Here is a 17,688-nt window from a genome sequence, read left to right on the forward strand (position 1 = left end):
CTGTAATAATGTTCTGTTTGCAGTTGTTTTAACAGAGAAGACATTGATTTTGATAACTCCAGAGATAAGCTTACTGCTCAGTTTTAGTAGAGTGATCTTTGTTTTTACAGGGAAATGTATGTGGCCTATGTGGAAATTTCAATGGGAATGGGAAAGATGACTTCACCACTCAAGGCAGTTTGCAAACCACAGATCTAATGGAGTTTGTCGATAGCTGGAAAGTATCAAGCAGATGCCCTGATTCTGCACCAGACTTTGATCCATGCTTTGAGAACCCCCATCGTGTGGCTTGGGCAAGAAAAGAATGTATCATCATAATGGAAGATAAGTTCAGAAATTGCTCTAAAAAGGTACAGTTTGAAAGCCTTTTGAGTCAATAAATGAAGTTCCCTGTAATGTTGTAAACAAGAACCCACCATAACACATGGAAATGCATGTTCCCATAGGTGGATCCAGAGCCATATTATGAGAACTGTGTGAAGGATTCATGTGCATGTGACACAGGTGGAGATTGTGAGTGCCTCTGTACAGCTGTGGCAGCTTACGCTCAAGCCTGCAATGATGCGGGTGTTTATGTTGATTGGAGAACATTTGAGTTCTGCCGTAAGCATCTTTCATTCTAGTGCACATCTTAAGGGGCCGTTCACACAGAACATGTTTTTCCACTCCAATGCTCTACTTTTCCGTTGTTTTTCTATGTAAACATGTGCTAGACAGACGTGTATGACCGTTGCGCTCACATCTTGCTTCGTTTGTAGCATCTCGCACATGACATGGCATTCTAAATTAAAATCAGTTCAACTTTTTAAAAACACATCTTGATACCTTGCGTTTTTTCCCCATTCCACTGCCCGCGTCTCATGTTTTTCAAAGCAAAATTGTGTTTTGTGTGAACGAGCCCTAAGTCTGTAATTTTTGAATATGATTTTCATGCAGAATCAGCCATCTTGCTTTCACAGAGAAAGATGATGCAAATCAATTGATTGTCTGATCAACATTTTTTCTTTACTGCAGAGTATTTTCTGTGAGTACATGTTCATACTTATGTCCATTTTCTCTGTCAGCTGTGTACTGTGACTACTACAATGAACCAGGAGAATGCACATGGCACTACAGTCCATTTACACCTTGGTACGAAACCTGTTCCAACCAGGTTATCAAAAACAACACTTTACCCAACGTGGAAGGTGAGTTTTTGAATATTGAGTATACATAGTGCAGACTAGATGTTTCTTGGCCTTATATATAATGCTAAACATTAATGTTTGCCAGGTTCTGGACACTGAAAAAGGCTCCTAGCCAAAATGTCTGTCTTATTTTATTCTCTGTTGTGAACTAATAAAAATTTTATCATGTACAATTTTTTAGAGAGCAGAACATTTTTTGCTAAGTTTAAAAGCCATGGTTGATGGGCCACTAAGAAATGTTTATGAACCTACAAATACCTCATTTGTGTGCAACATTTGAAGAATTTGTTTTGTGCAGGATGTTTTCCAAAATGTCCAAAGGACAATCCTATTTTTGATGAGGAAAAACAGATATGTGTGAAGCAGTGTGGTCCTCCTCCTCCTCCTCCTCCTCCTCCTCGTCCACATACAACTAGTACAACTCCTGGCACACCACCTACTTCAACATTGACAACCACCTCCACTACTCCAATTACACCTCCGCCAACTGTTTCAACAGAAGTGCCATCTACAACTAGTACAACTCCTGGCACACCACCTACTTCAACATCGACAACCACCTCCACTACTCCAATTACACCTCCGCCAACTGTTTCAACAGAAGTGCCATCTACAACTAGTACAACTCCTGGCACACCACCTACTTCAACATCGACAACCACCTCCACTACTCCAATTACATCTCCGCCAACTGTTTCAACAAAAGTGCCATCTACAACTAGTACAACTCCTGGCACACCAACTCCTTCAACATGGACAACCACCTCCACTACTCCAATTACACCTCCGCCAACTGTTTCAACAGAAGTGCCATCTACAACTAGTACAACTCCTGGCACACCACCTACTTCAACGTCGACAACCACCTCCACTACTCCAATTACACCTCCGCCAACTGTTTCAACAGAAGTGCCATCTACAACTAGTACAACTCCTGGCACACCACCTACTTCAACGTCGACAACCACCTCCACTACTCCAATTACACCTCCACCAACTGTTTCAACAGAAGTGCCATCTACAACTAGTACAACTCCTGGCACACCACCTACTTCAACATCGACAACCACCTCCACTACTTCAATTACACCTCCGCCAACTGTTTCAACAGAAGTGCCATCTACAACTAGTACAACTCCTGGCACACCACCTACTTCAACATCGACAACCACCTCCACTACTTCAATTACACCTCCGCCAACTGTTTCAACAGAAGTGCCATCTACAACTAGTACAACTCCTGGCACACCACCTACTTCAACATTGACAACCACCTCCACTACTCCAATTACACCTCCGCCAACTGTTTCAACAGAAGTGCCATCTACAACTAGTACAACTCCTGGCACACCACCTACTTCAACATCGACAACCACCTCCACTACTCCAATTACACCTCCGCCAATTGTTTCAACAGAAGTGCCATCTACAACTAGTACAACTCCTGGCACACCACCTACTTCAACATCGACAACCACCTCCACTACTCCAATTACACCTCCGCCAACTGTTTCAACAGAAGTGCCATCTACAACTAGTACAACTCCTGGCACACCACCTACTTCAACATTGACAACCACCTCCACTACTCCAATTACACCTCCGCCAACTGTTTCAACAGAAGTGCCATCTACAACTAGTACAACTCCTGGCACACCACCTACTTCAACATTGACAACCACCTCCACTACTCCAATTACACCTCCGCCATCTGTTTCAACAGAAGTGCCATCTACAACTAGTACAACTCCTGGCACACCACCTACTTCAACATCGACAACCACCTCCACTACTCCAATTACACCTCCGCCAACTGTTTCAACAGAAGTGCCATCTACAACTAGTACAACTCCCGGCACACCACCTACTTCAACATTGACAACCACCTCCACTACTCCAATTACACCTCCGCCAACTGTTTCAACAGAAGTGCCATCTACAACTAGTACAACTCCTGGCACACCACCTACTTCAACGTCGACAACCACCTCCACTACTCCAATTACACCTCCGCCAACTGTTTCAACAGAAGTGCCATCTACAACTAGTACAACTCCTGGCACACCACCTACTTCAACATCGACAACCACCTCCACTACTCCAATTACACCTCCGCCAACTGTTTCAACAGAAGTGCCATCTACAACTAGTACAACTCCTGGCACACCAACTCCTTCAACATCAACAACCACCTCCACTACTTCAATTACACCTCCGCCAACTGTTTCAACAGAAGTGCCATCTACAACTAGTACAACTCCTGGCACACCACCTACTTCAACATCGACAACCACCTCCACTACTTCAATTACACCTCCGCCAACTGTTTCAACAGAAGTGCCATCTACAACTAGTACAACTCCTGGCACACCACCTACTTCAACATCGACAACCACCTCCACTACTCCAATTACACCTCCGCCAACTGTTTCAACAGAAGTGCCATCTACAACTAGTACAACTCCTGGCACACCACCTACTTCAACATTGACAACCACCTCCACTACTCCAATTACACCTCCGCCATCTGTTTCAACAGAAGTGCCATCTACAACTAGTACAACTCCTGGCACACCACCTACTTCAACATCGACAACCACCTCCACTACTCCAATTACACCTCCGCCAACTGTTTCAACAGAAGTGCCATCTACAACTAGTACAACTCCTGGCACACCACCTACTTCAACGTCGACAACCACCTCCACTACTCCAATTACACCTCCGCCATCTGTTTCAACAGAAGTGCCATCTACAACTAGTACAACTCCTGGCACACCACCTACTTCAACGTCGACAACCACCTCCACTACTCCAATTACACCTCCGCCAACTGTTTCAACAGAAGTGCCATCTACAACTAGTACAACTCCTGGCACACCACCTACTTCAACGTCGACAACCACCTCCACTACTCCAATTACACCTCCGCCAACTGTTTCAACAGAAGTGCCATCTACAACTAGTACAACTCCTGGCACACCACCTACTTCAACATCGACAACCACCTCCACTACTTCAATTACACCTCCGCCAACTGTTTCAACAGAAGTGCCATCTACAACTAGTACAACTCCTGGCACACCACCTACTTCAACATCGACAACCACCTCCACTACTTCAATTACACCTCCGCCAACTGTTTCAACAGAAGTGCCATCTACAACTAGTACAACTCCTGGCACACCACCTACTTCAACATTGACAACCACCTCCACTACTCCAATTACACCTCCGCCAACTGTTTCAACAGAAGTGCCATCTACAACTAGTACAACTCCTGGCACACCACCTACTTCAACATCGACAACCACCTCCACTACTCCAATTACACCTCCGCCAACTGTTTCAACAGAAGTGCCATCTACAACTAGTACAACTCCTGGCACACCACCTACTTCAACATTGACAACCACCTCCACTACTCCAATTACACCTCCGCCAACTGTTTCAACAGAAGTGCCATCTACAACTAGTACAACTCCTGGCACACCAACTCCTTCAACATTGACAACCACCTCCACTACTCCAATTACACCTCCACCAACTGTTTCAACAGAAGTGCCATCTACAACTAGTACAACTCCCGGCACACCACCTACTTCAACATTGACAACCACCTCCACTACTCCAATTACACCTCCGCCAACTGTTTCAACAGAAGTGCCATCTACAACTAGTACAACTCCTGGCACACCACCTACTTCAACGTCGACAACCACCTCCACTACTCCAATTACACCTCCGCCAACTGTTTCAACAGAAGTGCCATCTACAACTAGTACAACTCCTGGCACACCACCTACTTCAACATTGACAACCACCTCCACTACAATTACACCTCCGCCAACTGTTTCAACAGAAGTGCCATCTACAACTAGTACAACTCCTGGCACACCACCTACTTCAACATCAACAACCACCTCCACTACTTCAATTACACCTCCGCCAACTGTTTCAACAGAAGTGCCATCTACAACTAGTACAACTCCTGGCACACCACCTACTTCAACATCGACAACCACCTCCACTACTTCAATTACACCTCCGCCAACTGTTTCAACAGAAGTGCCATCTACAACTAGTACAACTCCTGGCACACCACCTACTTCAACATCGACAACCACCTCCACTACTCCAATTACACCTCCGCCATCTGTTTCAACAGAAGTGCCATCTACAACTAGTACAACTCCTGGCACACCACCTACTTCAACATCGACAACCACCTCCACTACTCCAATTACACCTCCGCCAACTGTTTCAACAGAAGTGCCATCTACAACTAGTACAACTCCTGGCACACCACCTACTTCAACATTGACAACCACCTCCACTACTCCAATTACACCTCCGCCATCTGTTTCAACAGAAGTGCCATCTACAACTAGTACAACTCCTGGCACACCACCTACTTCAACATCGACAACCACCTCCACTACTCCAATTACACCTCCGCCAACTGTTTCAACAGAAGTGCCATCTACAACTAGTACAACTCCTGGCACACCACCTACTTCAACATTGACAACCACCTCCACTACTCCAATTACACCTCCGCCAACTGTTTCAACAGAAGTGCCATCTACAACTAGTACAACTCCTGGCACACCAACTCCTTCAACATTGACAACCACCTCCACTACTCCAATTACACCTCCGCCAACTGTTTCAACAGAAGTGCCATCTACAACTAGTACAACTCCTGGCACACCAACTCCTTCAACATTGACAACCACCTCCACTACTCCATTTACACCTCCGCCAACTGTTTCCACAGAAGTGCCATCTACAACTAGTACAACTCCTGGCACACCACCTACTTCAACATTGACAACCACCTCCACTACTCCAATTACACCTCCACCAACTGTTTCAACAGAAGTGCCATCTACAACTAGTACAACTCCTGGCACACCAACTCCTTCAACATTGACAACCACCTCCACTACTCCATTTACACCTCCGCCAACTGTTTCAACAGAAGTGCCATCTACAACTAGTACAACTCCTGGCACACCACCTACTTCAACATCGACAACCACCTCCACTACTCCAATTACACCTCCGCCAACTGTTTCAACAGAAGTGCCATCTACAACTAGTACAACTCCTGGCACACCACCTACTTCAACATTGACAACCACCTCCACTACTCCAATTACACCTCCGCCATCTGTTTCAACAGAAGTGCCATCTACAACTAGTACAACTCCTGGCACACCACCTACTTCAACATCGACAACCACCTCCACTACTCCAATTACACCTCCGCCAACTGTTTCAACAGAAGTGCCATCTACAACTAGTACAACTCCTGGCACACCACCTACTTCAACGTCGACAACCACCTCCACTACTCCAATTACACCTCCGCCATCTGTTTCAACAGAAGTGCCATCTACAACTAGTACAACTCCTGGCACACCACCTACTTCAACGTCGACAACCACCTCCACTACTCCAATTACACCTCCGCCAACTGTTTCAACAGAAGTGCCATCTACAACTAGTACAACTCCTGGCACACCACCTACTTCAACGTCGACAACCACCTCCACTACTCCAATTACACCTCCGCCAACTGTTTCAACAGAAGTGCCATCTACAACTAGTACAACTCCTGGCACACCACCTACTTCAACATCGACAACCACCTCCACTACTTCAATTACACCTCCGCCAACTGTTTCAACAGAAGTGCCATCTACAACTAGTACAACTCCTGGCACACCACCTACTTCAACATCGACAACCACCTCCACTACTTCAATTACACCTCCGCCAACTGTTTCAACAGAAGTGCCATCTACAACTAGTACAACTCCTGGCACACCACCTACTTCAACATTGACAACCACCTCCACTACTCCAATTACACCTCCGCCAACTGTTTCAACAGAAGTGCCATCTACAACTAGTACAACTCCTGGCACACCACCTACTTCAACATCGACAACCACCTCCACTACTCCAATTACACCTCCGCCAACTGTTTCAACAGAAGTGCCATCTACAACTAGTACAACTCCTGGCACACCACCTACTTCAACATTGACAACCACCTCCACTACTCCAATTACACCTCCGCCAACTGTTTCAACAGAAGTGCCATCTACAACTAGTACAACTCCTGGCACACCAACTCCTTCAACATTGACAACCACCTCCACTACTCCAATTACACCTCCACCAACTGTTTCAACAGAAGTGCCATCTACAACTAGTACAACTCCTGGCACACCACCTACTTCAACATTGACAACCACCTCCACTACTCCAATTACACCTCCGCCATCTGTTTCAACAGAAGTGCCATCTACAACTAGTACAACTCCTGGCACACCACCTACTTCAACATTGACAACCACCTCCACTACTCCAATTACACCTCCGCCAACTGTTTCAACAGAAGTGCCATCTACAACTAGTACAACTCCCGGCACACCACCTACTTCAACATTGACAACCACCTCCACTACTCCAATTACACCTCCGCCAACTGTTTCAACAGAAGTGCCATCTACAACTAGTACAACTCCTGGCACACCACCTACTTCAACGTCGACAACCACCTCCACTACTCCAATTACACCTCCGCCAACTGTTTCAACAGAAGTGCCATCTACAACTAGTACAACTCCTGGCACACCACCTACTTCAACATTGACAACCACCTCCACTACAATTACACCTCCGCCAACTGTTTCAACAGAAGTGCCATCTACAACTAGTACAACTCCTGGCACACCACCTACTTCAACATCAACAACCACCTCCACTACTTCAATTACACCTCCGCCAACTGTTTCAACAGAAGTGCCATCTACAACTAGTACAACTCCTGGCACACCACCTACTTCAACATCGACAACCACCTCCACTACTTCAATTACACCTCCGCCAACTGTTTCAACAGAAGTGCCATCTACAACTAGTACAACTCCTGGCACACCACCTACTTCAACATCGACAACCACCTCCACTACTCCAATTACACCTCCGCCATCTGTTTCAACAGAAGTGCCATCTACAACTAGTACAACTCCTGGCACACCACCTACTTCAACATCGACAACCACCTCCACTACTCCAATTACACCTCCGCCAACTGTTTCAACAGAAGTGCCATCTACAACTAGTACAACTCCTGGCACACCACCTACTTCAACATTGACAACCACCTCCACTACTCCAATTACACCTCCGCCATCTGTTTCAACAGAAGTGCCATCTACAACTAGTACAACTCCTGGCACACCACCTACTTCAACATCGACAACCACCTCCACTACTCCAATTACACCTCCGCCAACTGTTTCAACAGAAGTGCCATCTACAACTAGTACAACTCCTGGCACACCACCTACTTCAACATTGACAACCACCTCCACTACTCCAATTACACCTCCGCCAACTGTTTCAACAGAAGTGCCATCTACAACTAGTACAACTCCTGGCACACCAACTCCTTCAACATTGACAACCACCTCCACTACTCCAATTACACCTCCGCCAACTGTTTCAACAGAAGTGCCATCTACAACTAGTACAACTCCTGGCACACCACCTACTTCAACATTGACAACCACCTCCACTACTCCAATTACACCTCCGCCATCTGTTTCAACAGAAGTGCCATCTACAACTAGTACAACTCCTGGCACACCACCTACTTCAACATCGACAACCACCTCCACTACTCCAATTACACCTCTGCCAACTGTTTCAACAGAAGTGCCATCTACAACTAGTACAACTCCCGGCACACCACCTACTTCAACATCGACAACCACCTCCACTACTCCAATTACACCTCCGCCAACTGTTTCAACAGAAGTGCCATCTACAACTAGTACAACTCCTGGCACACCACCTACTTCAACATCGACAACCACCTCCACTACTTCAATTACACCTCCGCCAACTGTTTCAACAAAAGTGCCATCTACAACTAGTACAACTCCTGGCACACCACCTACTTCAACATCGACAACCACCTCCACTACTCCAATTACACCTCCGCCAACTGTTTCAACAGAAGTGCCATCTACAACTAGTACAACTCCTGGCACACCACCTACTTCAACATTGACAACCACCTCCACTACTCCAATTACACCTCCGCCATCTGTTTCAACAGAAGTGCCATCTACAACTAGTACAACTCTTGGCACACCACCTACTTCAACATCGACAACCACCTCCACTACTCCAATTACACCTCCGCCAACTGTTTCAACAGAAGTGCCATCTACAACTAGCACAACTCCTGGCACACCACCTACTTCAACATCGACAACCACCTCCACTACTCCAATTACACCTCCGCCAACTGTTTCAACAGAAGTGCCATCTACAACTAGTACAACTCCTGGCACACCACCTACTTCAACATTGACAACCACCTCCACTACTCCAATTACACCTCCGCCAACTGTTTCAACAGAAGTGCCATCTACAACTAGTACAACTCCTGGCACACCACCTACTTCAACATTGACAACCACCTCCACTACTCCAATTACACCTCCGCCATCTGTTTCAACAGAAGTGCCATCTACAACTAGTACAACTCCTGGCACACCACCTACTTCAACATTGACCACCACCTCCACTACTCCAATTACACCTCCACCAACTGTTTCAACAGAAGTGCCATCTACAACTAGTACAACTCCTGGTACACCAACTCCTTCAACATTGACAACCACCTCCACTACTCCATTTACACCTCCGCCAACTGTTTCAACAGAAGTGCCATCTACAACTAGTACAACTCCTGGCACACCACCTACTTCAACATCGACAACCACCTCCACTACGCCAATTACACCTCCGCCAACTGTTTCAACAGAAGTGCCATCTACAACTAGTACAACTCCTGGCACACCAACTCCTTCAACATTGACAACCACCTCCACTACTCCAATTACACCTCCGCCAACTGTTTCAACAGAAGTGCCATCTACAACTAGTACAACTCCTGGCACACCACCTACTTCAACATTGACAACCACCTCCACTACTCCAATTACACCTCCGCCATCTGTTTCAACAGAAGTGCCATCTACAACTAGTACAACTCCTGGCACACCACCTACTTCAACATTGACAACCACCTCCACTACTCCAATTACACCTCCACCAACTGTTTCAACAGAAGTGCCATCTACAACTAGTACAACTCCTGGCACACCAACTCCTTCAACATTGACAACCACCTCCACTACTCCATTTACACCTCCGCCAACTGTTTCAACAGAAGTGCCATCTACAACTAGTACAACTCCTGGCACACCACCTACTTCAACATTGACAACCACCTCCACTACTCCAATTATACCTGGCACACCAACCACCTCCACTACTCCAATTACATCAATAATTATTATTATTGGAAATACTACAAGTACCACTAAAACACCTATAGAAAAGCAAATTGTCAATACAACAACTACACCCATGAGTCCATGTTTTTGTGTGGTTCAAGGAAGACAATATAAGCCTGGTTAGTAACTATACTTTTAATTTTTAAATCATTGATGTTTTCTAGAATTTCCTGAAATACTCCAGCAATTTTGTTGTACATGTGTTTTGATTTACTTTATTTTTAATAGGAGAGTCAATATTGCATAAGAAGGACAATGGCTCAGGGATTTGCCTGACCATGATGTGCTCCATAACCTGTGCTATTCAGAACCATACAGAGCCATGTCTACCACCACCCGACTGTCCTAAATGGAACAAAACTGTAAAATATACATTTTACATATATTTTCATTTAGTTTTTGAAAAAAAACATATCATTATTACTTTGAAATAAAAAATTACTATGCTATTACACAACTCTTGTGTAATAGCATAGTAATTTTTTATTTCAAAGTAATAATGATATGTTTGTTTGTTTTTTTAGAAGAATTTGTTATTATCTTTGGTCCCACTTTATATTAGGTGGCCTTAACTACTATGTACTTACATTAAAAAATAAGTACAATGTATTTATTGGGTTCGTATTGAATTGCAAAACACTATTGCTGCTATTGAGGTGGGATACGTGTAAGGTTAGGGAAAGCTTTGGTGGTATGGGTAGGTTTAAGGGTAGAGGTAAGGTATTAAGGGATGGGTCAACAGTGTAATTATAAATGTGATTACAGAAATTAATTACAGATGTAATTACACGCAGGTGTTTTTAAAATATAAGTACAATGTAAAAACATGTATGTACACAATAAGTACATTGTATCAAATGATTAATATAAATGTAAGTACATAGTAGTTAAGGCCACTTAATATAAAGTGGGGCCTTATTTTTTGTTCTTCATGCCAGATTTGGAATAGGGCAAAGAAACCAAAAATGAATATCATTCAGCATCAGTCTCTCTAATTTAGTACTTTTTGCAATGTTTCCAGACTAATGAGATCTTCCACATATGTGACTGCATTATGGGAAAGTGCATAAAGGGAGACATCATGGAGATTGTCCAACATGAATGTCCTCCTCCGAAGAGCATCACTTGTAAAAATAACCAGCCAGCAGTGCTGGTCTATGATGAGCTCCACTGCTGCCGGCAATACACCTGTGATTGTAAGTAAACTGTCGATCTCAGGTTCTTCGAGCTCTAACTTTGATCATCATGAAAAATATTCCATCTCTTTGAGTCTGCTTCACAACATTCATGTCAAGCAAACGCATGTATAATAGCTTTTAAATCTTTAACCTTAAGGGGTCCATTTGTATTATGGACTCACAGAGATGGATTTTTTTATCTAAAAAAATCTGTTCCTCTGAAGAAAGAAAGTCATATACATATGAAGGTGAGTAAATGATGAATGTTCATTTTTGGTTGGAGAACGTTTTAAGTTATAAGCTTATTTACCGTATTTTAAGTCATTCTAACTAACCAATATGTTAACAATTGGACAAAACTAAATATAAAATTTATAAGTAATATCAAAGTTATATTGTGCAGATGGTAGAGCTAGAATGGGATGGGTCAGAGGACTATTGGAATAATTTGTACAAATAATAAAAGGAAGACTAACTAACTGTAGTGCTTCGTCTATAACATTTTTATTGTTCTCACTCACCCTCTTGTAGGCTTTTGTCAGGGTTGGGGTGGCTCACATTACATCACATTTGATGGACTCTCCTACACTTACCAAGGAAACTGCACTTACATATTAATGGAGGAAATTAGCCCTAAACACAATTTGACGATCTTCATTGACAATGTATACTGTGATATCCATGAGCCTGTATCCTGTCCCAGATCCATTATTGTTTCTTACAACAATCAAGTCATAACACTTAGGAATCACAGGTTCATGAATGGTGCAGCTCTACAGGTGAGACCTACAGTAGGATTGTAAAAAGATTTTGAGTATGTGTTAGATCTGTACTGTATTGTAAATTAACAGGTTTTCTTTTCGATTGCCTGTTATTCTATAAGGCACTGAAGGACAATGTTAATCTAACACTGCCATATACTAATAATGATTTGAGGGTTATCAACTCAAGCCTGAACTTGATCTTGGAGATTTCAAAGCTACAAGTCGTTGTAACATTTGGAAACACCGACTTTAGCATCAACCTGCCATTCCAGCATTTTGGAAAGAACACACAAGGACACTGTGGTAAGTCAGCACATTAAAAAGTTTAAAACGTTAGAATTCATATCAGGTTACTTTTAGCAAATCATAAGGTGTGGTGCATAACAGATTTAAAATTAAGTAGGAAAGCTGTTGTTGTATAAAGGGGTTTGTTTTTGTGTATTATTACGCTTAATTATTCCAAATCACTGCAACAAGGAACATGCAACAACAACCAGACTGATGACTGCATGCTGCCTGGAGGGATCTTGGTCAATGACTGTGCAGTGATGGCCGATCACTGGACAGCCAGTGGTGTAGATGGCAAAATCTGCACTAAACCAAGTCCAACACCTCCAGTCTGGAATATATCCACACCCATGACAATAACACCATACCATAATGACTGCAACCATCTCAAGAGCAAGTGAGTTCATTCTATGTGGTGTAAAGTTCAATAAATTATGCGTTTGCCTCAAAAGTGTAGGCTATTTGCCCTTCCAATCACCCCTTTTCATTTTTAACTTCCTTAGGGTGTTTGAAGCATGCCATTCCCATGTGTCTGCTGAAAGTTTCTTTTCAGCCTGTCAGTATGATAGTTTTCATGTAAGCGACCCCTCAGTGGTGTGTGCCAGTCTGCAGAGGTACGCAAGGGCTTGCTCTCAGGTTGGGGTTTGCATTTACTGGAGAAACTACACTAGCCTTTGTAGTAAGTTCATTAATAAAATAAATTGAATTATTTTAATCTGTATAAAAGTCCTTTTTTATATATATAAAAAAAGGATTTATCCTTTGTATAAAAGAATAATAATGGCCCTGTTTTCTGTAGGACCTGTAAAGATTTGAATTAAGAGATTGTTTTAACTTTTCTTCCTCAGACATTACATGTCCAGAAGATAAAGTATTCTTGCCTTGTGGTCCAGCCGAACCACAAACTTGTAGAGGCGGGTATGTACTTGTGTACATACATGTATGTATTTTGAAATAATTCAGTGGCACAATGTCTATCCATTTTTTTTTTTTTAAGTCGTTTTCAGTCTATTCATTTAACTCTATTCGTTTAAATTGAGAATACTATCTCAGCAGCCATTTATGCTGAGCCCTATTTATTTTGGTATGGACTACAGTTGAATTTGACCTTTTTTTTTTTTTTTTGCTGTTGCTGTTTTTTACAATCATTTTCAATTCCATTCTGGACCACGTTCACATGCATCTAATTTTTTAAATGCATTTCTGTATATGTGGAACAGGGTTTCTGGGGGTCTTGAAAAGGTCTTAAATCTTAAGTCTTAAAATGAAGTCTTAAAAAACTGAACAAAATTAAGTTTATGTTAAAATAAGAACAAATGTCGGAATCTGTCAATGAGTTATGAAAACTTCCCTTTGAAGTAAGTTGATTATAATCAGCATGTTGGCAGATATTTGTTCTTATTTTAAGCATAAACTCCCTTCATTTTAATAATTTTCACAGAAAATAAATTCAAATTTTATGTAATTTTGCATCTAAAGTAAACGCATCTTGATTTAAGAGATTTAAGACAAAAAATACTAAGGAAAAACATATTTTTTTGCACTGTGGTCAGAAGTTACAGTAAAAGTTAGTTCCGTATTCTAGTGGTTTGGGAGCAGAGGCATTCAAGCTTTTTTTTTGTAAATTGAAGTGATGGATGTCTCTTGGAAGTTGTATTTTCAGACTTTACTGTGTTGCTAATATAACTGTGTTGCTAATACAACCCTGCAGCTTTCATATTTCAAATAATTATGTCTAACCCACAAATTCATTACTTATGATTTATTTATTTATTTTTCTATTTATTTTTGGTAACACTTTAGTTTAGGGTCCAATTGACCGTTTGCAAAGACCCGCCCCCTTTAGTTACTGTTGCTACATCTGACAAGCCATGCTGCTCTCACGCAACACATCATGTTCTCACGCAGTGAAAAATACATAGCGGAGCAAAGAGGACACTGACAACGTGTCGACAGACAAGACAGAGCAGGTTACTTTTGATATGAAACAAAGTCTCAAATTTTGTCATTTTTAAAAAAATGTAAACAATAAATACCGTTTTGTGGCTCTTTAATGTCTCGTGACAGATCGCTGTAGCGCCTCGTGTACCGATCATCTCTTCCTACTGGTTTATTTATAGCATCAAACAAACATGAATGAACATCATAAGGAATGTTGTTTCAATTGCGGAAAGATGTCAGTACACCCCATTTTTCAAGTTCAAGTCTACCGGCGTTAATCTGGTAACTCCCCTGACTGCTTTGTCGAACAAAATGGCGGATTCGGCGTTATGATTGGTTAGATCGCCTGTCAATCAAACTAACTAGTTGCTTATTAGCATTGCATATTACTTGAATATAGGCTGTTTATTGTACTTATAAAACACATATTAATGCCTTATTCTGCATGGCCATATTCTACATCCCTTAATCCTACCCAATACTAAAACTTAACAACTACTTTACTAACTTTTCTTTGTCGTTGTATTTACGTCTGAGCAAGCAAACTTATATAACACCTGTTTAGATCAGTGCTTAAAAAACACTGACACATTTAATAGGTCATGTGATGTCAACCTAAAAAAATTAGCAGAAAATGTAAATTAGGCACTTTGATTTACAGTATAGAAATTGCATAGGATGCAGTGTTAATATTACTGTGATGTAAATGTAATGTATGTAATAAACTAAAAAGTTTAAATAATATTTGCATTTCAGACCTACGCAGAGCTCAATTTCAGTGCCCACAGAAGGCTGCTTCTGCCCTGAGAACACAACACTCTTCAGCATGGAGTCAGGATTATGTGTGTCAAAATGTGGTGAGAAGCCTTTATAGTTTGTGTATCTATCAGAGTTAAAGTCTATTTACTAAGGTTTGCGCTAGTCAATTTACTGGTATTTGGGGCCTTATTTAACAACCAAAAAAGCATGTCTTAAACAATTTTGCAGTTGACGGGTCTGTGATAGTTGTCGCAGAGAACAGAGAGAGTGAGTGGTAGAAGGAAGAGAATTTTCTTTCATAGTTGGAAACATTGTAAATAACAGTCATATCCATGATTGTTGAGTATCTGAAATGCATGCTGTGATAAATACAATATTATCTCTAGATTAAGTCCAGTAGAATTGACAGTATGTTACTTGGGCTAGCAGATCTTGGTTTGGATCTGGGCCTCCATCTTGACTCCAACTGTGGTGTCTATCAAGGCCCCGAGAAAGAAAAATAAAGATGTACAGAAAACTTGTACCCCACATCAACATGTATGCTATATCCATTTTTGGAATGTTTCTGATTTTGGTCTTACCTTCTAGGATGTGTGGACTCCTCTGGGACTCCACGTGAGGTACAGCAAGGTTTAAAACTGTTCATCAATAATCAATTGTGTTGTACTATGTGTTGAAGAAGTATCCCAGTTATACTTATTTTGTTTGTTTGTTTTTGTTGCAGTTTGATGAGCATTTTAAGTACAACTGTGAGGACTGTGTCTGTGATAAGGCCAGCCAATCAGTGATCTGTAAACCCAAGAAGTGTCCTGATGTGACTCTTGAGAACTGCACTGAGCCCGGCTTCATGCTGTTCAATGTGACCGATCCCGCTGACCCATGTTGCAGCAAACAAGTTTGCAGAGAGATGGGTGTGTTTCTTTTTTTTTTTTTTTTTTTATGAGGTTTGGTTAAGGATTGAAGTGTAATTTTTTTTAAAGTCTCCTCTCACTCTGTTCCATAAATTAGATTGTTCTGTCAGCATGTGCAAAGATGGATCATGTACAAAAGGGTCCTGTATTTATGTTGCACCAGACAACACCACACATAATCTCAAGGTACATTTGATAACATCTTTTCAGTTCCCAGTCAGTCACAAACGACAAATTGGGATCCCAATTCATCAATTCAGTTCTGATGTAACGTCTTCGTTCCCTCCTTCAGGGAACGAGGGTTACATACATAATCAAGATGTTCAGTTGGCAAAGAACTTGCTCTGTTCCTCAATCTTCATGTTGTTTGTCTGTCTTTTTGTAGGATGGAGAGGAGTACAAGAACATATGTGAAACTGTTACCTGCCATCAAATTAATGGCTTGTTTGTGACTAAGAAAACCAACACAAAATGTCCTTATTCAAGTTCACACGAATGTGAGCCTGTAAGTACAACTTTACACGTCATACACTTTTCATATACTACACATTGTCTTATCTGATTGTGCACGTTTCTTCAATCATTGAGGAGTTTGTACGGCAGCATTATGTTTCAGATAGTGACATTGCTTCATTGTTGATTAGTTACATTAATGTGGCACATTCATCCAGCTTCTGTTTGGTTAATGAATTAATGAATACTTGCTGTTCACTCTAAGGGGTTTGCATATGTGAAAAAAGAAGGAGAGTGCTGTGGAACATGTACACAAGTGGCCTGTATTTATGATGCACCAAACAACACCAGACAAACTCTCAAGGTACATTTGAAACATCTTTTCATCTGCAAGAATCTGCTCTGTTCATCAGTCTTCATGAAGTCTGTTTGTCTTTTCATAGGATGGAGAAGCTCACAGTTACAAATGCGAAGATGTTACCTGTCGTGAATTGAATGGGTTTTTTGTGACTGAGAAGACCAAAACAGAATGTCCTTACTTGAGCTCACATAACTGTGGGCCTGTAAGTAGAATTAGCTTCAACTCCACACCAAACACTTCTTCTAAATGTTTTTTTTTTTTTTTTTTTTTGGCTGCTGCTTATTTCAGATTGTATCTATTGAGGAAGTTTACACAGCCCTAATGCAGCAGTGTGTGCTCACATCCAGTGATAATTTTTACACAGCTTATAGTATTAGTTATAGTTCTTCATTCATAGTTTGTTTAAATCCTTTAAAGTTAAATCAATATTTGAACATTTTACTTTAAATAAAAC

At 41.8% G+C, this 17,688-nt stretch overlaps 1 protein-coding gene across 1 annotated transcript in view; it reads left to right on the plus strand.

Annotated features, from left to right (window-relative positions):
* LOC127507718 (mucin-2-like) overlaps positions 1–17,688 on the plus strand; it is a gene marked incomplete at its 5' end in the record, with an annotated part of 74,997 nt that overhangs the window by 23,067 nt on the left and 34,242 nt on the right. The window contains 17 exons of the mRNA XM_051885014.1: positions 111–350; positions 447–603; positions 1,065–1,187; positions 1,486–1,826; positions 11,601–11,775; positions 12,289–12,536; positions 12,641–12,824; positions 12,999–13,206; positions 13,313–13,488; positions 13,658–13,727; positions 15,507–15,607; positions 16,098–16,129; positions 16,234–16,420; positions 16,518–16,606; positions 16,806–16,925; positions 17,139–17,237; positions 17,317–17,436. Coding sequence (XP_051740974.1) covers positions 111–350; positions 447–603; positions 1,065–1,187; positions 1,486–1,826; positions 11,601–11,775; positions 12,289–12,536; positions 12,641–12,824; positions 12,999–13,206; positions 13,313–13,488; positions 13,658–13,727; positions 15,507–15,607; positions 16,098–16,129; positions 16,234–16,420; positions 16,518–16,606; positions 16,806–16,925; positions 17,139–17,237; positions 17,317–17,436 — 2,670 coding nt within the window. The remainder of the gene's footprint in view (positions 1–110; positions 351–446; positions 604–1,064; positions 1,188–1,485; positions 1,827–11,600; positions 11,776–12,288; positions 12,537–12,640; positions 12,825–12,998; positions 13,207–13,312; positions 13,489–13,657; positions 13,728–15,506; positions 15,608–16,097; positions 16,130–16,233; positions 16,421–16,517; positions 16,607–16,805; positions 16,926–17,138; positions 17,238–17,316; positions 17,437–17,688) is intronic.

Source organism: Ctenopharyngodon idella, chromosome 24 (assembly GCF_019924925.1).
Source record: "Ctenopharyngodon idella isolate HZGC_01 chromosome 24, HZGC01, whole genome shotgun sequence".
Taxonomy (NCBI): domain Eukaryota; kingdom Metazoa; phylum Chordata; class Actinopteri; order Cypriniformes; family Xenocyprididae; genus Ctenopharyngodon; species Ctenopharyngodon idella.